The 26,848-nt window shown below is 39.4% G+C and overlaps 1 protein-coding gene and 1 pseudogene across 2 annotated transcripts; one reads left to right on the top strand and one right to left on the bottom strand.

The window, feature by feature from the left end:
• The first annotated feature begins 1,968 nt into the window (after positions 1-1,968).
• On the top strand, positions 1,969-12,949 carry LOC113017518 (uncharacterized). 2 transcript variants are annotated; one of them, XM_026160667.1, is made up of 10 exons: positions 1,969-2,026; positions 3,107-3,166; positions 3,840-3,955; positions 6,993-7,131; positions 8,385-8,411; positions 9,120-9,199; positions 9,335-9,425; positions 9,523-9,630; positions 10,193-10,360; positions 11,414-12,949. In XM_026160667.1, the coding sequence occupies exons 1-10, from the start codon at positions 1,996-1,998 to the stop codon at positions 11,545-11,547; spliced, it is 954 nt and encodes a 317-aa protein (XP_026016452.1). In that variant the 5' UTR covers positions 1,969-1,995; the 3' UTR covers positions 11,548-12,949. The 2 variants fall into 2 exon arrangements, with proteins under 2 accessions (XP_026016452.1, XP_026016451.1); XM_026160666.1 differs by having other exon boundaries at positions 11,411-12,949.
• Positions 12,950-24,238: 11,289 nt separating this feature from the next.
• On the bottom strand, positions 24,239-26,492 carry LOC113017513 (tripartite motif-containing protein 16-like; annotated as a pseudogene).
• Positions 26,493-26,848: the final 356 nt, after the last annotated feature.

The raw sequence follows: 26,848 nt of genomic DNA, 5'->3' as shown, positions 1-26,848 counted from the left end.
ATTATTGTTTTTATTATTATTATTAATAATAATTTATTTATTTATTTATTTTAAGTTATTAGAGACTGGACAGACATGAATGGGGGATAGGAAAGGAAAAGAAAGAAAAATAGGGGGGAAGAGGGTCAGTGAGAGAAGACACTAAAAAATAATCCTCCGGATCACCTGTTGGAACAAAAAAGAAAACAAGCAAAAAGAGAACAACACAGCAGGGAGACCACAGCAACAACCAAGGTAAGTAGAGTAACAGTAAATAATAAATATTGAATGTTGCTGAACAGCACACAAGACCGACGGTACACAGTATGCTTTGAGGCAGCAGCCAAGGAAGATATAGTTTTTTTCTGTGAGCACCCGTGTGTACACCTGCTGTCACAACCTCAAAAGGTTTCTCCATGCAACTATCTGCTAGAGGGTGTGGGGAGTCATAGCCCTGCCCCTCAGGGCATGAAGCAGGTATGGTGGAGATCCAGGCCCCAGACATCCAGAGGCCCCCTAGAGTGCGAGAGTCCAAGCAGAGATACGTGGGGGGTGGCCCTGCCGAGGGTGCCCCGACCCCCGGAAGGGGCCCGACCAAGCCACGGGCGCCAGGATCCACCAACACATCGATGGACGAGGGCATCAGCCACCGCCAGGGAGTGTGGTGAGGGGATATATAGGCCCTCACACCGGGGGGGTGGGGGGCTGAGATGTTCCCAGAGAGGTGGAGTCCAAGACCCGACCTGACATGTTTAAACCATGTTTAACACAGCGGCTCAAATTTCATCTGAAATTACTGATCTTGATCTTGCTCTGTCTCTCATATTGTTGCCATCCTTTATCAGTGTCATCTTTGCAACATCAGTGATGTCTGTGCTGTAGTTTTGTGTAACTTCTCCCTCGTGTGGTTAACATTAGACATCACATGAGAATCACTGTGCGAAATCTGACAAGACACGCAAGTTGAAAACTATTGTAAGCCACAAAAAGCTTGAGACATTCAATAATCTGGATCAAAACATTGAGACTGTGGTTAAAAAAATGGGACAAAAGCTGCAAATTTAAAGCATCTAATGCACCAAAAGCTGGATTTCAAACACTTTAGGCAATCGTTTCCCTTTCTGGAGTTTGTGTAAGCATTTTTTTAAATGCTATATGGTGTGTCGTGGCTTTAAACCAGTGAAAATTAACACTAAAGAGGTCCTGCCGATGTGTTTCTGAGGTGAGAGGCCAAAACTGAGCTAGCATCCTGTGCCTGTGGTCGATGACTCAGTTCCTGAGAGCGAGGGAAACATGAGAGGGTGGAGATACATGCAGATCATATAGAGAATATGAGAGCGAGAACAGTGGGTTGAGATGTTGAGAAATAAGGGGGGGGGGGGGGGGGGTAGACTGCAGCAGGTGGAGAAAAAGAGAAGTAGACACAAAAACAGTGAAGAAGAACAGCATGTAAGCATGCATCTGATATGATGCTCTCCTTTTTTCAGTGTTTTCACCTGATTATTATTATTACAGAGATTATAATCCCAACCTGCAACTCAAGGACCAGCGACTGACCCAAAACTGATGCCGGGTCATAGGTTGTAACCCACAGTCCAGGTTCAGCTTCATCCTAAACTTGTTGGATGAAGGTACAAAACTTTAAGATTCTTCGAAATAAAGGGCCCACATCAATCAACCGCCCTGTTTTCAGCATGCTTTAGGTTGTGTAGCGTGCATTAACAGAACAAGCATATAGCACTAAGCACAAATGAAACAGGCACTGAGTGACAAGAGACACAGTGAGGGCGGGAGGAGAGCGTGAGAGAGAGGAAGAGAGAGAGAAAGCGGCAAGCAGAAAGCTCATAGCTAAGGAGCGAGAGCAGCATCAGAAGAAGAGGATCGCTTTAAAAAGGACAAAATAAGGAAAAAACAAAAAAGGAAACTCACCAGTCCTGCTGATGGTCATACGTCAACTTTAAGTGGCTAAAATCTCAGTGAGTAGGAGAGAGAGAGAAAAGTAAATTCATCACCACCATGAAGCTGTGGAGCCGTGTCTGCTTCCTCGGTGAGTTTAACTCAACTGTCACGCAGCTTTCATCTCTGATTTCACGCTCTATTATCTCGCTAGAGGAAGTTTGAATTTGTGGTAAGTTAAAAATAAAATTAAAAGGGAACAGAAAAGCTTGTGATCGGGGTCCTTGTGCGCGCTCAAAAACTCAGAAGCTTTCAAGGGCAACGTTCAGATTGTTTTTAGGGTCAGACGCTGCAGGAGGCTCGAGTTTTTGCTCCACATCAAACCTTTCTTTGACCAACACAAGGAAAGCCTTGATTTGCTCTTAAATCTGCACTTGCATGCATTTAATTACATTTCAGCGTCATTCAGGGACTCGAGAAGCATGACATATCCAGGAAGTAATCTGGGAGCACACGAATCTCGCCATATGCACGCCCTTCTTTGAATCTGCTTTTTGTGCAAATCAATGCAAATATTAACAGATTAGCAGAATGTATTAATTCAACATGAGGCTTTTCTCTTTAGCTATAATTATTTGAATTATTTGTCTTGCTACAAATTTAAATTTATCAACCACAAAAAACGTGAATGCCCCTGTAAACATGAAAGTGCTTTGGTTGCTGTAATTACTATAAATTAGGACCACAGAACATGTATGCAGTACATATAACAATGTAATATACAGATAAGGTTTGCAGGCTTACAGAGGAACTTTGGTAGAGAGGTCAAAGGTCAGAGTGCAGAGTAAATGAAAGTTTGTAACTGACTGATTGATACGATTTAAAATGATATATCTCCTGTCCTGCTTCTCTCACCATTCTCTGCTCTCATTTTCACACCAGCTGTTCTGTTTTTCACACGTATTTGCAGCAGCAGTTAACAAGTGTGCTTTGTCAAACAAGTGACCGTAAATGAGCATGTTTAGTTGGTTTGTGTATCTCACACCGGCTAGCCACAGAATCTGGATGACATTTACTTGTTAGGGTAAAGTGTAGAATCATGTTGCACACCCACAGTCTGCGTCCTGAGGCAATTTCAGATGTTTGTATTTAATTTGATCTCTTTCCATGACTAACTGGCTCATTTTTAACCTCATGTTTATCTGTTGCTCATTCTCTCTCTTTGTTTCAGTTCTAGCAGTTTCTCCTATTTGCCTGGGACAAAATGGTACAAGTCATGAGCAACCCAACGGTATGTTCCACTGGAAATTAGAAAATTATTTAATTAACATAAAACAAGCTGAGAATACCAAGGTTCTTGCATACCACAAGTCCAAATACAGATGGACCTGTGGTATGAAAAGGACAAAAAGCAAGAGTCTGACTTTTTGAAAGCATTTCTGATCATTTAGATGTTTAATTGAATAATTCTTTGACGTCCTTAATATGTTTTGTTTATGCCTGTAAAGTCTATGAACCCTTACATGTAATATTAGGCTGTAGAAATAAAAGTCACTTGATCTGATAACCTGAAAATCTATTTATATTGATTTCCTTTCTGTATAAAGTAGAGAATATTGGAGTATTTTTGCCATTAAAAAAGTAGCAATGCTACAGTATAAATGTCCTCTGTAATAAGAACAACTCATGTATTGTGTAAATCTATTCAGATTTAGACACTAATCCCTGAACCTGGTCAGCACTCTGTATCTTCTTAAACTACCATAAAAATCTGCATTGGTTTATCTTCTGAAGCAGACTGCTGTTTCTCTTGTGTTGTTGCATAACTGTGTCACTCTATTTATTTTTTATATCACTTCATTATTTGCAGAGTTGTAATAGTTTATTATTTTACAGTGCTATTTTCAGAGGGGGGAGGTTAACTGTGGCTCAAAGTGATTTTATGCGTCTCTCCTTTATGTCAGGTACAGTTTCTCCTGTCCCCTCAATCACTGCCAGATACGTTTTAAAAGGAACTGAAAATAAGATGCAATATGACACAGACCCTGAGAGTACTACAGCAGAGGAAACAAACAGTATGGTAAGTCAATTATCTCAAAGTTAAATAGCAAATCTTGGTTCTCAAAGTGTAAAAAGACAAAGTCTGGTTTGGGAATTCATGCTTATGAGTTCACATTATTGGCATCCATTCAGTTTGAGACCATAAACTTCAAATAGGCTTTATTTTAAGAAGGGAATAAAAAGTAATATCCACAGCAGTCTGGTTCTTTTTAAAGTGCAAAAAGCCACCTACTCAGGCTTTATGCACAGTTACATGGTGGAGCTATTTCCTGGTGCACAACATGCAGTCACTTCCTGAAGTCTTGTTGTCACTATGAAGCTGCGTAGTTAAAAGCAGAGTAGCTGCACAGACGTAAAGAGAGTTGGAGAACCACAAGCTGTCGTTTACTGCCTTTAATCACAACTCTGATCATCACACAACATAAAGAGCAATTATTCAACTTCTGTTTTCACAAATTCAGTTTAATCTTTGACTTGATTCTCCATCAACAGCTTTACATCCCAAATAGTTATTTTCAGCTACTGATGAAGAAAAATATAACAGTTCAGCAAAGGATGAATAACACTGAGCACGCCAATTTCATATCTTTGTTTAATTCCTTATTAATAATTAATCACAACACCCAAGTCAAGGTAGGATACTCATAGTTGAAATTATTATTTTATTTGCCAAAGCTCATAGTAGTAAGTTAGTATTACTAGGGGTGGGACTTGATTAAAAAAATTAATCTAATTAACTGGAGGCTTTGTAATTAATTAATCTGATTAATTGCATTTAATCACATAAGAAAATTTGCCCCAAAGCGCAAATGTTTTTTTAATCCAAAATGTTTTAGTGGGCGACAGAATCAAATAATAGACATGGACATGAATATTGTGAACTTAAGCACTTTTAATTTCTGGAAAGAAAAAAATAGAAAAAAATAATATCCCTCTCCAAAATTGGGCGGACTTAAAAATAAAGTGCTATTTTAAGTACTTTAAGTAAATTTTCGAAATGGTATTGTCTTTAATTAATAATAATAATACTTGTTTCAACATAAAGTGCAGTTTAAAAAAATAAGGCAAAAACATAAAAGGTTATTTGACCAGCTTCACCTTTAAACTCTGAGTAACCTTAGCCAACATTATTTTAACATTAGGCTAAAACAGTGTGATCATCGAACATTTCAGTGCAAGAAAATAGCAAACCCATTGGACTCACTATACCTCCATGCTTATTTACTGTCGGTCTCTTTCAGCCAGTTACTTAGACAAACTAACCTGTTCACATTTTCAAGACAGCTCTCTTTTTTGTTACTATGTGAGCTGCAAATGAGAACAGTCTCCCACATGGGACAGAAGTGGCAGCACTAATCAAATACCAGGACAGACAGCTGTGGGTAGGTCCCTGCTCGACTGGACCACCACTGCAGTGGACAGTCTGTCAGGGCCTCAAGGCTGGTCCAAGCCTCTTCTCGCTCTACCCTTGCAAGACATGTGAAGTCCTTAAAGCGTGGGTCAAGCACAATAGCTATCTTGAGCCACTGATGGTTGAGTGTAGCTACACATTGGGATAGATCCTTTGTGAAGGCAGTCTTAAATTTCACCATGTAGTTTGAGTCATCATCAGAGACCATGTTGTGATGCAGGCGGCAGAAAGCAGGTAAAACCACTGAACATGAGACACATGTCTCACCTCCAAGAAGCTCAGTCACAAACCGGTAGTACACAGTTCAAGAAATTCATTATTTATCCACATAATAACTGTAACTATAGGGCTTTTTGAAGAAACTGTTAAAAATAGTATTATTTACCTGCATGGCTCAAGGACAGTCGGCAGCTTTAGGAGTTTTACCAGCTCTGATGAAGTTAAAATGACTACGGTAGCTTGTGCTTTTGTTTGTCTAAAGCAGTAAAAACAGCCTCTTGATTCTTTAGTAGACGAGAAACCAAATCCAGGGCTGAATTCCACAGTGTGGAAACATCCTGTATGAGTGGCTCTTTCTGTTGCCCCAGTCTTGTTTGTTCCTGGTGTAGTTCCTCTATATTAGCAGGGCTGTCTGTAATGCATCTAATTTTGCTCATTTATTAATGTCAAAAAGCTGTTGAATTTTACTTAAAATAGTCTTTCGCCATGGCAGTTAGAAAGTTGGATCACCTGACGCTAACTGTAGCACATTTTCTTCTACATCTTCTACCACTGATAGTGGTCTACAGTCCAGAGCAATCCATCCAAAGTTTGTTGACTTACTAATATTGGTCCTGAAGCCTGAAGTTTGGGCTGCCGACACCTTTTGTTGGTACTTGGACTGCTAGCGCTAACAGCTCCCACAGTTTCTGCGCTCGCTGCAACATGTTTTGCATTTAGATGGTACCATAAGGTTGAAGTGCTTCGATGGTATGCAAACTCCGTTTTGCACACTTTGTACAAAACCATGCTTTTACCAAGGCTTCCCTCGAGTAGTCTTTTGAAATGAAATTTGCCTCCAATCAGTCCTAGCAACACAATTGACTATGTGCACGTTAGCATATGCTACTTCCGGTGCGGAAACTCCTGTGGGGAGCTTTGTTTCCGCAGTTTATGGACTCTGATGCTAGTTTAAAGTCATACTGGACTCAACATAATGTCCTTTTTTAAATTTATAGTCTAATTTGAGTAAAATAGATGAGAAAGGAGTGTATGAATTAGGTTGTGGCTTCTGCACGAGTATGCAGTGAGCTCGGTTTCACATCCAGACTCATCCTTCAATGGTGACGAGAAAATTTCAAAAAAACAAGATGGCGCCTAGAAAAGTTTTCAACTCAAGCCTTCGAAATAAGACTTCTAAAACCACTGGGTGATACCACGGTGGCTACAGTCACCTTTATTTTTTTTATTCACAGTCTATAGACATGGCTTCCCACATCAAAAAATAACTCACTTGAACTACAAAGACTCCTCACAGGAAGCCTTTTGAATCAGAAACTACTGCTGTACAGAGTCAGATGCCTTCATATTCAATGAGTGAAACAGAAATCAGGCAGATTACAGGATGAAATGTTTACAACCAAAGGATGTTTGTTACTCTTCACAGCCTGGAGGCACAGTGGCTACTACTCTAACAAGTACTAATGTACCAACAAAAGAGACTACCAGCATAGTCACACAAGGAGGAGCACACCGTGGTGGTAAAATGACTCAAACAACACCAAGTACCAGCTCAGGAACTACAGGTACCGTCACATATTCAGAAAGCACATGCACAAGTTCTGCGCCCCAAGTTGTCTTCCTGTGCACCAAACCACAACACTCGCAGGCTCACACGCTCTGTAGCTGTAAGCAGGCTGCAGACACAACCACTCAAACACTCTCACCCTATTCTAACACACAGTCAAACTGAATATTCAGACACAGTGGCACGTCACCGTATCACATAAAAGGACCACAAAGCAGCATACTTGTACCCCTTTTTTCCTCTTTCTTTTTTAAAATTAGGACTTAAATATCAATTCAGGTTAATCATTTGAGCCATATTGTCAAGCAGAAGGAGTAAGTTTCTGCTTGACTTTTGATCTCTTGTATCTAAAATGATATATAGTGCTCAAAACATGTAACATGTAAAACATCTTTATCTATCATTATCTATCATTTTAAAGACAATTAAAACAATAAAGTTAACTAAGATTTAGAATAAGGGTTAGTCACATTATAAATAATCCAAAAGAAGCAACATATCAGCAGAAATATGTTTGGAAATCACAAAGTCAACATGAAATAGAAATAGGTTCATTGCTTTATTTAAACTTGGCCATTAGCTAGATAGTTCTTGTTGTGGATTAGAAAAAGTAATTTTAATGTGTAGTAGAGAGAAAAACATATCGTCCTATTGAAAATAGAAATACACTCCAAGTTCAGTTTGAACTTTGTTGGACAGCCTGCAATCGAACCAAAGTTCAGGGTATTTTAATTTGCAGGTTTTAGGGTATTTCCTATAGACAGGACTAAAACAAAGGCAGACCTGGTGAGGGGTAGATATAAAAGTACGTAAGTAGTAGATATAAAAGTATCATTGTAATAAAATTGTAAACAAACAAGTATTAAAAGGGGCCCAGTACTGATCCTTGTGGAACACCTTAATCGATTCTTTGGGACATTAAACCGAAATAATCCTTAAAGTTTTTTTTTTTTTGAAAAGCAGCTTCTGAATAGTAATCACATGGATACTAACAGGAGATATGGATAGATGGAAAGGAGTTACTGACTTAAATTGAATCACTATGCTTAAATAGTGCCTGCTAAACAGAAAGTCACTTGTAAATGTTGCAAATTAACTAAAGAAAAATCAAATGCTCATCCTCTTGTAATTTAAATATTCAGACATATGCTACGCTTTTACCTATAAAGTGAATTTGCTTCACTTTTCTATTATAAAAAAACATAAACTGACTTTAGCTGAATTACTGAGCCTGCTGTTTGTTTCTTTTAGCACCCCCTCCACCTGGCTCGTCTGCAGGTAAGAATCTTTATTATATTATCTATTATGTATTTAAACATCTGTCTGTTTTATTCCGCTATCATTTTCAACTGTCCAAATGGACACTAATGTTGTAGTGAACTTCTTAAAACTACAGTGGCCAGTTGTTTCAGTGGTAATAAATAGGATCTAGAATCTATATTTTAAAAAAACAAAAGAAAAAACAAAACAGTTAAATTTTTTTAGATGTTAACGGATTTTTGGCACATATCAGTGGTTTCCTGTGAGCTGCCTTGGGTTGTGACTGGCAGCACTTACTCAGGATGTGTCTGGTTACCACTACTCAGCCACAGTTCCACCAAAGTTTTGACACGACATGCCACACAGAACACTGGCCAGTGCCAAAAGTAGGCTAGATTTGGCTCTAATATGTATGCTGCCTGGGCGAGACACCTTTTAGTTTTTCTTACTTGGTGGGACTAAAAAAAAATCAACCATAAAAAATGCTAGTGTCCCCCTGTGGTTGCAATGCTGATTACATGATAAAAAATTGACACTGTAATTTCTCTACAATTCTACTTTTGAATTTTTAAATAGTTTTTATATTTTTTTAAGTGATGTTCTAAGGAGTTTAACAATGTAAGAATAACAGCATAATATTAATTTTTAGAGCCCATTCCCTTTTTTGGGTGGTCCCAATGTTATTACCACTTCTTTTAAAACAGCTCTGCTTATCTTTGTCTCTAGGTTATGTTGTCCTGGCGCTTATCATCATAGTGATTATAATTCTGTGTATCATCCTCTACCTCTTGAGGCGAGCCTCCAGGGTAAGAAAAAGAAATGGAAGTAGAAATTGTTTTCTGTGCACTTAGCCTTTGCTTATTATATTACAATTAAAACAGGTACACACACATCATGTTCGCTTATTAGTATCTTGCTTGCATTTTTGTTTGTTTGTGCAGACATATTCATTTGACCTCCAGCGTCCAAATCCTGTTGGTCATCTCAACCAGCCCACTGGCACCTTTGAGCCAGTCTACCTGGATGATCTGGGTGTGTTTCTGTGGAATTACATTTTATATATACATGTCTGCACTTAAGATGATCCTAATGAGTTTGCTTTGGCGTTTGTATGTGTGTCACATCTCAGAGCGACCGGTACCTAAAGATATTGAAGCCACCGATGACCTTTCACCTCCACCGGTCGCTAATGGCACGAGTCTACAGTCGGAGGAAAAGGACTCCACTGGAGAGAACGGTACAAAATGAAACTGTTTTTCAGAAGTACAGATACCTGAAAATTCTACTTAGGTATAGTAACTATGTATTTGTACTTCATGACTTCTTGCCTCTGAGTACTGTGAATGCATTGTCATTTACAAGAAACCACACTGAGAGATTTGAGCTTTGTGACACTGTGTTTTACTCATGATCAGCATCAACACTAAAGTAGGATTTAAACAATGCTCTGTTTGTAATAAGCGGCCCAGAGAGGTCCAAGAATATATGCCTCCACACTACGCCATTATTTCTAAACAGCCTAAACTACAAGGCAAGATATTTTGTCATCAATAAGTTATTTTTTTAGAAGTAAAGTAAAATTATTTGGGTAGGACAGAGACACAGTAAGATTACAAATTACAAATAAGATTGCAAATTACATGTTTCGAAAAAAGTACTGTATGTTGTGGGAAGGGCTTTAAACTACACTAAATAATATCTTTAGCATTGCGGGGATTACCCAAAACTCTGCAGCACTAAAGAAAGTTACACCTTATCTTACAAATCCTGTTTGTCTTCTGTTTGACCTCTCTACTCAGCTCCTGAGGAACAGCCAGAAGCAAATGGTGTGGAGACTTCACCCGCTGAAAACACCACTCCCTCACTGAGTAGCGATGAAGCTGACAAGATATCCAACCCACCGAGCAGTACCAGCCTTTTCTTTGATGCTATTGGGGAGCAGCAGAATGAAAACAACAACAACCCAAGTAAGATTTTTCTTTAATAATGCAAATACAAACACAAAGCAGTACGGTCATTTCTCTATTGCATTTTCAGAAATCATGCAGGACTTGCACGAGAAAGTTTACCATGAAGCTCCAAAATATAACTCGCTTCTATGTATGTCTAAAGACAAAACATGAAATATTCACTGAAATTCTTTGTATACATATGGCTCAACTCTTTATGGTAAATGGCCTGTATTTGTATAGCGTTTTACTTTACACTACATCCAGTCATCCACCCATTCACACACTGGTGATGAAGCTACATTGTAGCCACAGCTGCCCTGGGGCGCACTGACAGAGGCGAGGCTGCCGGACACCGGCGCCACCGGGCCCTCTGCCCACCACCAGTAGGCAACGGGTGAAGTGTCTTGCCCAAGGACACAATGACTGAGACTGTCGGAGTCGGGGCTCAAACCGGCCACCTTCCGACTACAATACGAACTGCCAACTCTTGAGCCACAATTGCCCCTATATTTATTCCAATAAGTGCTGCTAAACAAATTGTTTTATGCGGCAAAGAAAACCTGCCAGTTGTAGTCAACCATGATTACAATTAAAAATTTAATAGGCTTTATCCTTGTCAGACTATTTACCATGACATTCATGCCGATAATGAGTGTATGGAAACGTCCAACCACAGCTGTATATGGGACTCTTACTGTGGTCACTGGTGTAAGGAGTGATGTGAATTATGTCTCCCTCATCAATCCCATCCTCCAAATGTGGACTTTTTTCCTGAAATGTTTTTACTTCATGCAAAATTCAAAAGGTAGACCTACAGTAGCAACAGGTCAGTGACCAACTGAAGGTAGAGACCATTTGGCTTTAAATGAAAATGTCTGCATTTTAAAAGTGTTGGCTGCAGAAGTGATCCATCAGTTTTACTCTAAAAGTGAACATTGTCTGTTTCTGTGGCACTTTTTTAATGTTTTACTGCTGCACAGTGATTAGGTGTTTGCAGATAAGTTGGCATTTTCCATTTTGCAATCCACTGTCTTCTTCAATCCCAATCTTTGTCCTCTCTCACAGCAGTTTGCTCCAGTGACCCATTTGTTGAAATAAACCTGGACGAGCCGGCATGGTGTGATCAGCTCCTCAATTCTTCTGAAGGTTCTTCCTCGGTCTTCCCCTTCTCTCCATTCTCTTTATCCTCCTCTTCCTCTTAGCACTTTGAATGTTATCCTCTTCCATCAACATATAGGCAGAGATTGTCTTTCGTAGCACATGGACATGAGCACAACATGTGTTTTTTTTCCCAAAGCTAGTATGGATTGTGAAGTGAACAACCAAGGAATTAACATCAACCTGTAAACATGAAGCTAGCTTTAACTGATTTCTTATTGTGTTTTTATATGTTTTTGTTCAAATTTATTGGTCTCATTTAGTATTTTTTCTAAGACTATATGAAGGACTTTAAACTGATTTTAATTGAATTGTTTGAAACTGAGCAATTTGGGAAGCTCAAAGAGGCAGTCCAAAATTGCATCGAAGAAAAAGAAGGATTGAAGAAATGTTAATCACAACTTTTCCTGCATTTAACTGACTTATTATTATTGTTGCCTAACCACACTGCAAACTTCATACCAAAGGAAGTAAAATAAGCAAGGTAGCTTATTTGTGACATCTAGACTAAGCAATAACGCCTGAACTTTTTTTTTTTTTCCAAATGTCATCACTTCATGAGCGTATAGATTGGCTGCAGTTCCTCTCAGATCTAACATCCTTTGAAGTAGGCTAAAGTTTTCTCAGAAGAGATGTTTGGTTTTAAGTCAGATTATTTTTGGGGAAATTAGTGTGTACAAAGTACTCATATAGGAAACAGTTGATTAACTTTTTGTACAGTTTAATATTGCAATAATAAGTTATGGTTGTAATCCCAAGACGCAAATGGACATACACAAGAATGATGCTTCATTTGGGAACCACATCTCATTACCAATAAACATAAAACTAGCTTTAACGCTTCCTTATGATTTTTTTGTTTGTTTTATACATTATCAGCACATCAAACTTAAATCAAATGAGTTTTTTCCTAAAATGTAGCATTTTTCTACTTCATTTTATTTACTAAAGCATCATAAAACAAGATTAAAGTTAACTTTAGCAGTGACAACTGTTACTCTCAAATTATCGATGTAGGCTAGTTTCCCCTAAACCTACAGGGAGATTTGTGAAATCTCTGAACTATAAAAATACACTCTGTGTCATAATTGCTGTAAATATTTTTGTACACGATATATTTTTTTTAGTAGAATACTGTGAATTATTCACATTTATTCAAGTTCTATATTTTAATTTTGTGACTCTGGAGGTTTCCATTCTACTAGATGTTTAAATGCTTTCGTTTCTTTTAACCTACATTTATTTTGTCATTTTTTTAATAAACTGGTTTCTTTTCAGAAGCTAACTAAATATACATTTCACCACTGCCATTTTCCTCAAAGTGCTAATTCAAACTGATATATAAATATATAATTTTCTGACTAATGTTAAAAAAAACAAACATTGAGAAGTGTTACTTTGTTTCATGTTAAAAATCAAATTGATTCAAATAAAACTATTTTTTTTTCAGAATTTCACTGTTATCCCTTCTTCATTCTTTTTATTATCCTGATGGTTAAAATGTCTCTCACTTAACTAATTTTTGGGTTTAATTCCATTTGCTGCCTTACTCACACCAAACCTTTTCAGAAAGTCATCTGTATATTCTTTGGTCCATATCAAAACTATAAAACAATTTTGACTACCTGTCTGTGAGTATTTATGCTTCTTCTTAGGGCCATGGCCCTCAGGTCTCAGTGTCTTCAATCACTTTATTAGTGTTAAATAGCTGATGTTTTGTTTTTGTTGATTTTTACACAACACAGAAAGCCTTGATCAAGCCAGTATTGTTTCTTCACAGAGCCAGCACACCATAACAAAAAATACTTTTGTCAAATCCTATAATTAACTTCTTTAATGATCATTTTGCAGGTTGTAAAAAAACAGAAAATACATTTTAAACAAGAAATTGGAATTAAATTATTTGGTATTGATGAGATGTAAAATCATCAAAGAAACTTGGATTTATTACTTGTAATCTGAGAAACTCATCTCTACAGCTATAAATAAGTCTTGTGTCTGCACTTTCTTTCTGAATTATGGCAAACACCACATCAGAGGTGGTGCTGTCAGTGCCATTCCCAACTGTGTTGGGTGTTAAAGTCGATCTCTGAGTTGATCAGCAGCTGCTGTAAAAGACAAAAAAAGAAAGAAAAAAAGAAGAAGAAAGAAACAGTTAACATATGTTCATGTCCAGCATGAGCACATTTTGATGTTTGTCTTACATGCATGAAATGTGTTTTAATTATGAAAGCTGATCTTCACTAATAATAAAATTCTCAACAATTAAACTCCATCAAGTGCAGATTAAAAGTCCAGCCAGTGAAAGAGTGAAAATTGAAAAATCTATTAATTCTACTGAATAAACTTACCAGTGATTTTGAGATCACATTTTGCTGAACCTGAGGAGTAGTTAGTAAACACTGTACAAACATAAAGACCCGAGTCATCAGTCCTGAGTCTGGACAGCTGCAGTCTGATTCGTCCTTCTCTGAGGGCGTCTTTGTCACTCTGGACTCGTCCTGAAAACTTTTCATCCTGAGACTCTGACACCTCAAAATAATGAACAAAACTGTACAAGACTACTATTTTTTCTTCAATTTTCTGATAACAGAGGACACTAATCAAAGACATGTCATCTATGATGGTGAACGTCCACTCCAGTGTGATGTTGTGGTTCTCCTCTGCCTGATAGGAGGTCTGTGTCACATTGACTACAAATGATCCTGTTGAGGAGACAGAGAGGGAAAGAGAGGAGCAGACACACTGAGAACTGGAACAAATCTGTTGTTGAGCTTTATTTGGAGTTCATAAAGTGAAGCTGTAAACTAACCAGAGACACATGAGGTGATGATGATGAGCAGCAGGATCCTGCAGATCATCTTCTCCCTGTGAGAGGAGACGGAGGTGAAGAGTCATCAACACATGAGGTCAAAGGTCAGTCAGTACAGCTAGAAGAATGAAAATCTACAGTCTGACTTCATTCACTCGTCACAACATGTGATCCTGTTCATGATGCTGATTATTACACTGACTGACCAAAACTACATGAACTACAAACACAGCATTGGAAGCAACCAGAAGAAAAATTTGCTCTCAAAATATTTGACATATTTTTTTTTATATTCAGAGTTGCAAAAATATATATCTGACACAAGGTTTTCTATATGTTTCAACATACAGAAAACAGCAACACTGTGAAATCTGTTTTCTGTGATGGTGTTTAAAGGAGTGTTTACCATCAAAATGCTATTTTTGGCCTGTATTTATATAGCCCTTTACTAGTCCCTAAGGACCCCAAAGCGCTTTACACATTCAGCCTTCCACTCATTCACACACTGGTGATGGCAAGCTACATTGTAGCCACAGCTACCCTGACAGAGGCGAGGCTGCCGGACACTGGCGCCACCAGGCCCTCTGACCACCACCAGTAGGCAGTAGGTGAAGTGTCTTGCCCAAGGACACAACAACCTAGACTGTCCGAGCCGGGACTAGAACCAGCAACCTTCTGGTTAAAAGACAAACTGCCACGATCGCCCTTTTTATGAAAATAAGTTCGAAATCAACTTGCACCATAGTTCTCTCTAGATTTTTTGAGCTTCATTTCAAGGATTTTTTTTTGTACCTGTTACTTAAACTGAGAATTTTTTTTAACTGTTTAAATACTTTGCTACAGACACACAGAATGAGCTACAGTCCTCTAAAAGCATGATGTTAATGACACAACCTCTTTAACTCTTTAAAGCATTAATCATAAAATAATTGGCAGAAAATTAGAGTGAAAAATGTAGTGTTTATTGAACCTGACAGATAAAAAAAATAAATATGAATTTGCATCACAAGTGTTTTGGTGGGAAAAACAAAAATCACATTGATGATATAGAAATCTCAAAAACTTACAAATTCTCATATATCTAATAATTTACGACTACTTAATCCTACTACTACTTGTACTAATAATAGTCTATGCACATTCTTGTTTTTTCATCACTAACAGTAGTAATAGAAGCAGAAAAACATTATAAAAACATACATTTGTTGCTTCTTCCTTTCTCAGATTGTAACAAACACCGTTGTCTTTGGTTGTCACTGCCTCCAAAAAATGCGTAATTTAAACTGTTAACATGAACCTCGTTTAACAAAGCTCATCCAAGTCTGTGCAGAGTACAGGGTCCTCTTCCAGACTGCAGAGTAAGCAACAACTGAGTTTGTTAACCCCGAGATAAGAGAAAGTGAGCAACTGATGCAACAGGCTAAATTCAACAAATAATATTTGAGCTCACATATCCAGTCACATCATTAGACAGATAACAAGCTACAAGCTAATTTTCATTTAAAGGAGTCATCACCCAGTTCAGAATAAACTGACTTGTTTGTTGCAGCAGTGTGCCGGGACACTGACAAAACATGATCAGACAAAAGCAGGTTCCAAGGAAATACTATTAAGTATTCACTGTTTCTGTGAAAAGTTAAGTCGTGATTTTTCAGATTAAAAAAACAAAAAACAAATAAGTAAATAAATAAATCCAGAATTTCAAGTTTCAAGTTGTTCATCTGTGGGAGTAGTACAATTATTATTATTATTATTATTATTATTATTATTATTATTATTATTATTATTATTATTATTATTATTATTATTAATTAATTAATTTATTAATTTTATTTATTTATTTATTTATTTTTTACAGTTGTGACTCCTGATTTGTATTTTCGGTCTTTTGTGAAGTCATGAACTCCCTCAGTTCTCTATAGGGATTGAACTTTTATAACTCCAGCAGTTTTGCCTATGTTGCACTAACCAGGGAGCAGCAGTATTGGGTCCTGGATTCGTGGGAATTCTGTTTATCTCCCTTACACCAAATCATTCTGGTATCACCAAAAATGAGCTTAGAGGTACGGTGTGTAAAATCTCAGCACTGGCAGTAGAGTGCTGTTAGCCTCTTGTTTTAGGCAGCATTAGAGAAACCTTCTATGACGTGGATCCAACATAACTGCACTTGGAAACTTAGCAAAGAAACCTTCGTCCTATGAGAGAATGTATTCAAACAATTTATCAGAGGGAAAGTGTGATTTTTTTCAGACACTGGAACCTAGCATTAGCTGGCATCATGTTAGCTTATAAGCAGCTCTTGTTATTAAAACTGTTTATTGTCAGCTGTTAAAAGAGGGGAGAGTCGCATGTGTAACTGTGACAATATATGGAAAAAAAAAAAGCTTGCTTATTTATGTTTTTATTTGTTACTGCATATGTGGTCAGTCTCTAGCTACATACATAAAACAAAATTAGGAGTAGGAGAATAGACGAATGTTGGCTTTATATTTTTGTACAATAAACAACTGTAAGACAGAAAATGTTTATTTGAAATACACAAACCTAGAGTGCAATAAAGCATGTGTACTCAAGTTCAGAGATGAGTGTTTGACAAAAGTTGCTTTTTTTCTATGTTGTTGCACTTTATTTGATCACATTTGGATTTATAAATCTGTTTCTTATCTGCAAGTTCCATGATTACCTTTGTAGTAATCAATTCAGGAAGAAAGATTTTCCATGTCTTTTTCCTTTAACCTCTTTAGACTCCTCCTCCCAGTAGCAACATCCAGTCAGACTCTCTCTACTCAGGACCTGATAATATTCAGTTAATCTGTCTGGATGATCAGAATAAGACTGTAGTTCCATCCATTCACTTCTGCTTACCCTTTTAGGGTCCCCTGGGGGTGTTGGAGCCTATCCCAGCTGAGCAAGAGGCAGGTTACACCCTGGACTGGTTGCCAGTCTGTCGCAGGGCTAACACATAGACAGAGGAAACCAGTCACACTCACATTTACCCCATTCAGACCTATGGGTAATTTAGTGTTTCCAATTAACCTATCCCCACTGAGTGCATTTATTTGGACTGTGGGAGGAAGCTGTAGGGATTTAATGTGAATATTTTAAGAATCCAGCTCTGGTCTTTGGCTCTGGTGGTGACAGTAAAACATCCATCATGGGGGCGATCGTGGCTCAAGAGTTGGCAGTTCGTCTTGTAGACGAACTGCCAACTCTGCTTTTACCATATGAACCCTCGCGGACCCTGAGGTCCTCTGGTGCTGGCCTTTTGATTGTCCCTAAAGTCAGGACACATACTCACGGAGAGGCAGCTTTTCAGTGGTATGGTCCTCGTCTGTGGAACAGCCTGCTGGAGGAGCTCAGGGCCGCAGAGAACGTACATGTTTTTAAGAACAGGCTCAAGACCCACCTTTTTAATTTAGCTTTTACTTAGCGTTTATTTATTTTATGCTTATTTATTCTATCCTGTTATTCTATTTATTAATTTAGGTTTTACCTAATATTTATTGATTTTGTTCTTATTCATTTTTTAATCTTCTTACTCTATTTATATTTATATTTATATTGTATCCTGTTCTTATTTATTTTATCATTTTACCCTGTATACATCGTATTGCGTCATATCTCCAGTGTTTCCTCAGAGGGGGCTCTCTGCACCGGGGCTGTGATCGACCGTGGCTGCTGGGTCTCTGGGGGTCCTCTCAGCCTGGTTGGGGGGCTTTTTTGCCTCCCTCCTGCTGTGTGCCCAGCCCGGAGGCTGCGGTCTGTGGCCGGCTCCCGGTGCAGACGGCTCCCTGTGATAGTGTTTCCTCACTTGGCACATGCGTACCCAGCCCAATTTTACTCTTTAAGTGTGTGTGTGTGTGTGTGTGTGTGGGGGGGGAGATATGTGTGTATTCACATTGTTTATGTTAATGAGAGTGTGGGGAGTGAGTTGGAGGTGGGGTGGGCTGCTTTTAACCATGTAAAGCACTTTGTACTACATTTTTTTTTGTATGAAAAGTGCTTTATAAATAAAGATTGATTGATTGATTGTAATCGGAAGGTTGTTGGTTCAAGCCCCGCCTTGGACAGTCTCGGTCATTGTGTCCTTGGGAAAGACACTTCACCTATTGCCTACTGGTGTTGGCCAGAGGGGCCGATGGCGCGATATGGCAGCCTTGTTTCTGACAGTCTGCCCCAGGGCAGCTGTGGCTACAACTGTAGCTTGCCTGCACCAGTGGAGAAGGAACACAAATATTATGCATTTTGTATTGAGCTGAAAAGGAACAGTTTATCCTGGACTTCAGCTAGAATGGAAAAAGACACAACGCTGGAGTTATTCTGCGTTTTTATGCTGCACAGCTGTTTCTTCTTCTCTCATTCTCTCCCCCTCCCTTTCCTGTTGCTACTTCAATCACAAAACTGATCAATGGTAAATGGTAAATGGCCTGTATTTATATAGCGCTTTACTAGTCCCTAAGGACCCCAAAGCACTTTACATATCCAGTCATCCACCCATTCACACACACATTCACACACTGGTAATGGCAAGCTACATTGTAGCCACAGCTGCCCTGGGGCGCACTGACAGAGGCGAGGCTGCCGGACACTGGCGCCACCGGGCCCTCTGACCACCACCAGTAGGCAACGGGTGAAGTGTCTTGCCCAAGGACACAACGACCGAGACTGTCCAAGCCGGGGCTCGAACCGGCAACCTTCCGATTACAAGGCGAACTCCCAACTCTTGAGCAACGATCGCTCAATGATCAGCTGATCAGCATTTCTAACACAAGTCCCATCTCTCTTGCTTGTTTACCTTTTAGGCGACATGAATGAGTTGAAGGGAAGTTATAAGCTGTTTCTGAGAGACAAATAACACCAGGATCCTTTTCTAAGTCGCTGACAGCTGGTAAATGTGCAGGGGCGGGTCTAGCAAAGTTTCAAGTTTCAAAGTTCATAAGATCACATTAACATTTGTATCCCTGTATCAACAAACATGCCATATCGGCTGAGTTTATTTGCAGCATATCAAACATCTGCGAACAAATATAATTGTATAATGTTGTTCTATATAGTGTGCAACTGTTAATATAGAGCGTTATTAAATTTATTGCTAATGCAATCATACGGCATATTGACTTCTGTGGAAATTTTAGATGGCACTCCTCATCTGGGCAGGGATAGCTCAGTAGGTAGAGTGGTTGCCCCATGATCGGAAGGTCGGGGGTTCGATTCCCCTTAACAGCTACCCTGAGGTACCCCTGAGCAAGGTACCGTCCCTACACACTGCTCCCCGGGCGCCCAATGGCTGCCCACTGCTTCACTGAGTGAATGGGTTAAATGCAGAGAGCAATTTCCCCACGGGGCTCAATAAAGTACAATAATGTACACACTTTCTTCTTCCTCATCAGAAAGGTTGCCTACCCCTGGTCTAAACTATGAAATTACTTTTATGTCATAAATTGCACACGACAAAAGAACAAAAAGAACAAAACATAATTTGAGCCAATAAATTCATTTCACAGGGGCAATTAACTCGCACAAACCACCAGAAACAAGCTGTTGGCCTCACAGCTTGACAAGCTCCAGTCATTGTTAATGGGAGACGTACACATGGACCAAGATAACTACATACAGGGAGTGCAGAATTATTAGGCAAATGAGTATTTTGTCCACATCATCCTCTTCATGCATGTTGTCTTACTCCAAGCTGTATAGGCTCGAAAGCCTACTACCAATTAAGCATATTAGGTGATGTGCATCTCTGTAATGAGAAGGGGTGTGGTCTAATGACATCAACACTCTATATCTGGTGTGCATAATTATTAGGCAACTTCCTTTCCTTTGGCAAAATGGGTCAAAAGAAGGACTTGACAGGCTCAGAAAAGTCAAAAATAGTGAGATATCTTGCAGAGGGATGCAGCAGTCTCAAAATTGCAAAGCTTCTGAAGCGTGATCATCGAACAATCAAGCGTTTCATTCAAAATAGTCAACAGGGTCGCAAGAAGCGTGTGGAAAAACCAAGGCGCAAAATAACTGCCCATGAACTGAGAAAAGTCAAGCGTGCAGCTGCCAAGATGCCACTTGCCACCAGTTTGGCCATATTTCAGAGCTGCAACATCACTGGAGTGCCCAAAAGCACAAGGTGTGCAATACTCAGAGACATGGCCAAGGTAAGAAAGGCTGAAAGACGACCACCACTGAACAAGACACACAAGCTGAAACGTCAAGACTGGGCCAAGAAATATCTCAAGACTGGTTTTTCTAAGGTTTTATGGACTGATGAAATGAGAGTGAGTCTTGATGGGCCAGATGGATGGGCCCGTGGCTGGATTGGTAAAGGGCAGAGAGCTCCAGTCCGACTCAGACGCCAGCAAGGTGGAGGTGGAGTACTGGTTTGGGCTGGTATCATCAAAGATGAGCTTGTGGGGCCTTTTCGGGTTGAGGATGGAGTCAAGCTCAACTCCCAGTCCTACTGCCAGTTTCTGGAAGACACCTTCTTCAAGCAGTGGTACAGGAAGAAGTCTGCATCCTTCAAGAAAAACATGATTTTCATGCAGGACAATGCTCCATCACACGCGTCCAAGTACTCCACAGCGTGGCTGGCAAGAAAGGGTATAACAGAAGAAAAACTAATGACATGGCCTCCTTGTTCACCTGATCTGAACCCCATTGAGAACCTGTGGTCCATCATCAAATGTGAGATTTACAAGGAGGGAAAACAGTACACCTCTCTGAACAGTGTCTGGGAGGCTGTGGTTGCTGCTGCACGCAATGTTGATGGTGAACAGATCAAAACACTGACAGAATCCATGGATGGCAGGCTTTTGAGTGTCCTTGCAAAGAAAGGTGGCTATATTGGTCGCTGATTTGTTTTTGTTTTGTTTCTGAATGTCAGAAATGTATATTTGTGAATGTGGAGATGTTATATTGGTTTCACTGGTAAAAATATATAATTGAAATGGGTATATATTTGTTTTTTGTTAAGTTGCCTAATAATTATGCACAGTAATAGTCACCTGGACACACAGATATCCCCCTAAAATAGCTAAAACTAAAAACAAACTAAAAACTACTTCCAAAAACATTCAGCTTTGATATTAATGAGTTTTTTGGGTTCATTGAGAACATGATTGTTGTTCAATAATAAAATTATTCCTCAAAAATACAACTTGCCTAATAATTCTGCACTCCCTGTATGAAAGAAGAACAGCTTTCAGTGACAATAACCAACTGCAGCCACAAGACGGCAGTAACATAAATATATTAAACATTAAATGAAAGTGAGGAGCTTTATGACTGTGCTGTCTGAAATGAAAGGAGAGACATCGCTTTACTTTGGTACATTTAAATTTATCAGTATTGTTTAAATTTGACAGGGCAAGCTTGTCCTGATGGAATGCCGCTGTCAGAAACACAAAGAAAAACCTGTGTTAAATAAGGCAGAACACTCTGTTATGCTGCTTTCACACATTTGAGATTATCATCTTTGTAAGAAAAAAATCATAATCATAATAAATCTTAAAAAACACATGAACCACACTTAAATCAATAAAATTAAACAATGAACCAGCAGAACAGGAGCACACTGAACTTTAACCTTGGTGAAATGTCAGATCAAACTTTCCCTGTTACAATTAACATAATAAGGTAATAAACTGAACAAACAATGCTGACATTTCTTTACTGTTCTGGGTCTAAAATATTGACTTAAATATGGATCATCTTTTCACTCAGGTGTCCAGCAATGACTCACAGTTTTCCCACATTTTACAAGTATGAACATTTAACCAATATGAATTCTCATGTGATTCTTTAAGTGCATCCTCTGGACATATCTTTTCCCACAGGTACCACAGGAATACGGCTTCTCACCTGTGTGAATTCTCGTGTGTGTTTTCAACGTTGATGGGTGAGCAAATTTTTTTCCACAGGTGCTACAGGAATACAGTTTCTCTCCTGTGTGAATTCTTAGATGTCTAGTCATTTTGTATTTATTCTGCAAAGTTTTTCCACACATGTCACATTGTACAGACTTATTCTTTGCGTCCGTTCTACTTTGACTGACTGACACAGGAGTGTTGTCTACTCTCTGACTGTGACTTCTCTTTCTGTGACGTCTCTTCTTCAGCTCTGCATTTCTAGTTGATCTTGAGTCCACATGCTGATTTTCTTCATGATCTCGGCTCTCTGCTTCAGGAGAGCTGGGAGAAAGGAGCTGCTCGCTGTTTGGTTCTGGTTCACTGTGGGCACTTTCCCCATAAGCAGGAGTCTCCATGAAAGTATCAGTCTCCTGCTTCCCTCCTGACTGCTGCACAGTTCCTCCTGTTCCTCTTTAATCTGTGGAGGCTCTGGGTCCTCCTGGTCCAGACTAGAGTTCCTCTCCTGGTTACAGACCTGCTGGTCAGTTAAAACCTCTTCTTTCTCAAAAGCATGCTGATGTTGGACATCTGAAGGCACAAAGGGAAAAAAATTATGGCAAAACAAACATTTGAGAAAATATTTAGTGGCCTGAACTATTAGCAGGTCTCTACATAGCGAGCCTGTTGCTCACATATATCACTAAAATTAAAGTCTACAAACGTGACAAATTATTTGGGCACTGATGCAAATGTTTAGTTCTGACACTCTTATTAGCAAATTTCAAAGTTCAGCTTCTTATGTGAATATCTGTGATATATAAAATAAATAGATGTTGTTGTTTTTTGTTAAATGAATGTGGATGTCTGAATTGGCCGCAGTTACAAGATGGCATGCTGGGGAAGAGCTCTCTTACACAGTAGTAACCGTTTTGGCTGTGCTTGAAATGCCATGAAGTGCTAACCACTGTTCCTCTGTGACACCCATGAGTAACATTTACTGTTAGTAAAACATCACAGTTTTACATACCTATTCTGTATAACTTTATCTCAGGTTTCCAGATGGTCTCCTTCAGTCCAAGCTGCTCTCCCTCCTGACTGCTGCAGAGTTCCTCATGTTCCTCTTTAATCTGTGGAGGCTCTGGGTCCCACTGTTCCCACTTTGTTAGAGATTTACATGATGAATTCACTGTAGGAACTAATTACAAGGTCAAAGATAAACAGACACAAAACACATGTTTTTATATGTGAACAAACAGAAATATGTTAAACATATAAATATACATTAAAGCCACTAAAGTGTGTTATAATCCCTGTTAACACATGCCTGCTGACACATGATACACAGTAATATGTGTTTGATTACAACCTGAAACCTGTTAATGTTCTGATTTAACAGCAGATTTCTCCACATGCAGGGCAGAGAAATTCCTGCCTTCCACCAAAAGTGGAAAATATATTTGTTTGACATTTTAATCACAATAACAAAGAAATAAACTGTTGGTAGATCCACTTTTTAGGAAGATGAGTTGATGAAGAAGAGAGCGTTCAGTGGAAAAAGGCCAGTGAGTTTATGTAAATGCTGCTTCTGCTGTAAGAAACAGACCTAAAAGTGAACAAATGCTCCATGATTCTCATTTCTATCCATCATCTTGAACACTGACTATAAATGTGTTCACTTCATTATTGTGTGATTTGGTTTCTTCACGTGTCTCCTTCAGTGCAAATAAAGGACTGTTAGAGTGTGTGCTGTGTGTTTTTCTGAAGCATGACAATCTTTTCCAACAAGTATTTCCAGCTGTTTGTCTCCACTCTGCACTTTAGTCTTTCTTCCTGTCATGTCTGTGTTTGTCCACCAGGTGTCTCCCTCAGCTCATTTTCTCCAAATCAGAAGCATCAGATTTGTGGAGACGCTCTGCCTGCCAGACACAGCTCAGGGCAAAGACACATGTCTATCCTCCGCAATATGCAGGCATGTGTTGTTTATTGTCTGTATTTAAATGTATAAATGATCGAGTGTGATCAAACATCTAAAAAAAATGACATTAAATGTAATTACTCTAGATACAATAAGAACAACTAAAAAAACTTCAAAGATTCCATTTTTGTTACATTTTAAAAGTTCAAACCTCAAAGACATTAAGTTTACAGTCATATATGATCAAGAAAACCAACAATCTTCACATTTCAGAAACTGGAACCAGCTTTAAATGTGACTAAAATAATGATAAAACAATCAATTCTCTAATCATTGACTAACTGATGAATCACTGCAGCTCCAATATATTGTTGCATTTGACAACCCACTACAGCAACTACAGAATAAAACCACTAACCAGACTGATGACAGATTTCAAACATGCTGAATATGAACAGTAGTATCATTTAAACTCACATGATTATCAGCCATAAGAACAAATTCAGATTTATATTGATGTAAGGTATATAAATGTAAGTACAGTTTGAATCAGTGCAATATTATTTTCACTCATCAATGGACCACTGAACTTCTCAGCTTCTAAAATGTAAAGCCTCATTTAGAAACTACACAAGTACATATAATGGTCAGGGATCAACATGAACCTGTCTTCTCTGTTTGACTTTAATCAACTTTGCAGTGACTCCAAGTTCATAAAGATAAAGTCCAGCATAGAGCGGCTGAGTGAATGTGGTCTGGACTCTGTGGAGGAGAGTCATGGTTTCAGAGACGCTGTAGAAAGACAGAATACCTGCTCTGTGATCCAGGTACACTCCTACTCTGGAGGACCGAGGACCTGAGAGGACAGTGTGGACATTGTTGTGCAGAAATATATAACTGTCTGTGTCACAATATAATGCCCAAGATTTGTTATTGTATCCAAATAAACATTCATAGCCCCACCCTGCTCTGCTGATATTCTTGTATGTGACTGCTACACGAACTCTCCCTCCCCCTCTCCACTCCACCTCCCAGTAACAACGTCCAGTCAGACTCTCTCTACTCAGGACCTGAAACCATCCAGTGAATCTGTCTGGATGATCAGAATAAAATTGTTGTTGTTTCATAAATGTTACTTTTCTGTTCCCCTCAGATAATAACAGATGTGTGTTTGCTGTGTTTGGATCCAGTGTGATTTCATGTGAATATTTTAAGAATCCAGCTCTGGTCTTTGGCTCTGGTGGTGACAGTAAAACATCCACTTCAGTGACTGTCAGTGAGATGTTTGTCCATTCCTCTCTCAGAATGTCCTGTAGTTTATCTCTGGTCTCTGACACAGCTGCTGTCACATCCTCAAAGTAGCTCAGAGGACGAATATTGATGCTGGATGAGTGTGTAGACTCACTGAGTGCTGACAGTGAGGGGTAGTTGTGTAGAAACTGGATGTGATCCTCTGTGTGTGAGAGCTGCTCCAGCTCGCCGTCTTTCCTCTTCAGCTCAGCGATCTCCTGCTCCAGCTTCTCCTGAAGCTCTTTGACTCGACTCACTTCAGTTTCCTGCTGGGATCTGACCTGCTGCTTCACATCAGAGCTTCTTTTCTGGAGGAGACGGATCAGCTCAGTGAACATCTTCTCACTGTCCTCCACTGCTTTATCAGCAGAGCCATTGATGGCCTCCACCTCCTGTTGAAGCAGCTTCACATCTTTCTCTCGCTCCTGGATTCTCTGCTGGATGTTTAGTCGTCTCACCTCGAGCTCCTTCTGCTTCTCAGTCCTTTCTGCTGCAGCTGGGACTGTTTCATGGCCTTTATGTTCATCCATCGTGCAGAGATAACAGATATTCTGCTGATCAGTACGACAGAAAATCTTCATCACCTCATCATGACGAGAGCAGATGTTGTCCTGGAGCTTCTTGGAGGGGGCCACCAGCTTGTGTTTCTTTAATGGCGCTACATCATAGTGATGTTGGAGGTGTTTCTCACAGTAAGAGGCCTGGACAAGATAAACAGGACTTGATGGCTTTCAGCTTCCTCCCAGTGCAGACATCACAGGCCACATCTTCAGGTCCAGCATAGCAGTGATCAGCTGGAGCAGCTTGGAGTCCAGTCTTCTTCAGCTGCTCCACTAAAGCTGCTAACATGGCATTTTTCTCCAGGACAGGCCTCGGTATGAAAGTCTTTCTGCACTGAGGGCAGCTGTGGATTCCCTTCCTGTCCTCTTCATCCCAGAAACCTTTAATACAGTTCCTGCAGTAGCTGTGTCCACAGGTTGTAGTCACCGGATCCTTCAGTAGATCCAAACAGATGGAACAAGAGAAGGTTTCTCGGTCCAGCTGAACTCCTTTCTGCGCCATTTCTCCTCTCAGTGTCAGTGACTGTGTGAGTTTCACTTCCTTATAACTGAAACTAGTCTGAGCTCTGATCTCAACATGTTTCTGCAGTGAATGGAGCCTGTCAGCTCTTACACGTCACCACATGTTGGTTACACCCATCTTCAAAGTGAAGATCTGAAGGGGAGGGAACGAGGAAACACGTGGACAGAGAGGAGGTGCTGTGTTTAAGAGCAGGAAGAAGAGGGAGGGTTATCAGGCTGTGCTTCACTCCAGGAAGAGGAGCAGTTAGAGAGCGATACTGTGTGTTTAACCCTTTTTATTTACTGCTCACATCAACTTTTAAGCTTGTTAACACTTTCTTCTATAGAAATAAACTTCACTTTAGAAATGTCAGAGTTCTCACTGAAGTTAACAAACAGTCCTTCAGTTTCAGTCAATGCAGGAGG

Source organism: Astatotilapia calliptera, unplaced genomic scaffold, assembly GCF_900246225.1.
Source record: "Astatotilapia calliptera unplaced genomic scaffold, fAstCal1.2 U_scaffold_14, whole genome shotgun sequence".
Lineage (NCBI taxonomy): Eukaryota > Metazoa > Chordata > Actinopteri > Cichliformes > Cichlidae > Astatotilapia > Astatotilapia calliptera.
The sequence above is the reverse complement of the archived record's forward strand: the minus strand, read 5'-3'. Positions and strand labels throughout refer to the sequence as shown.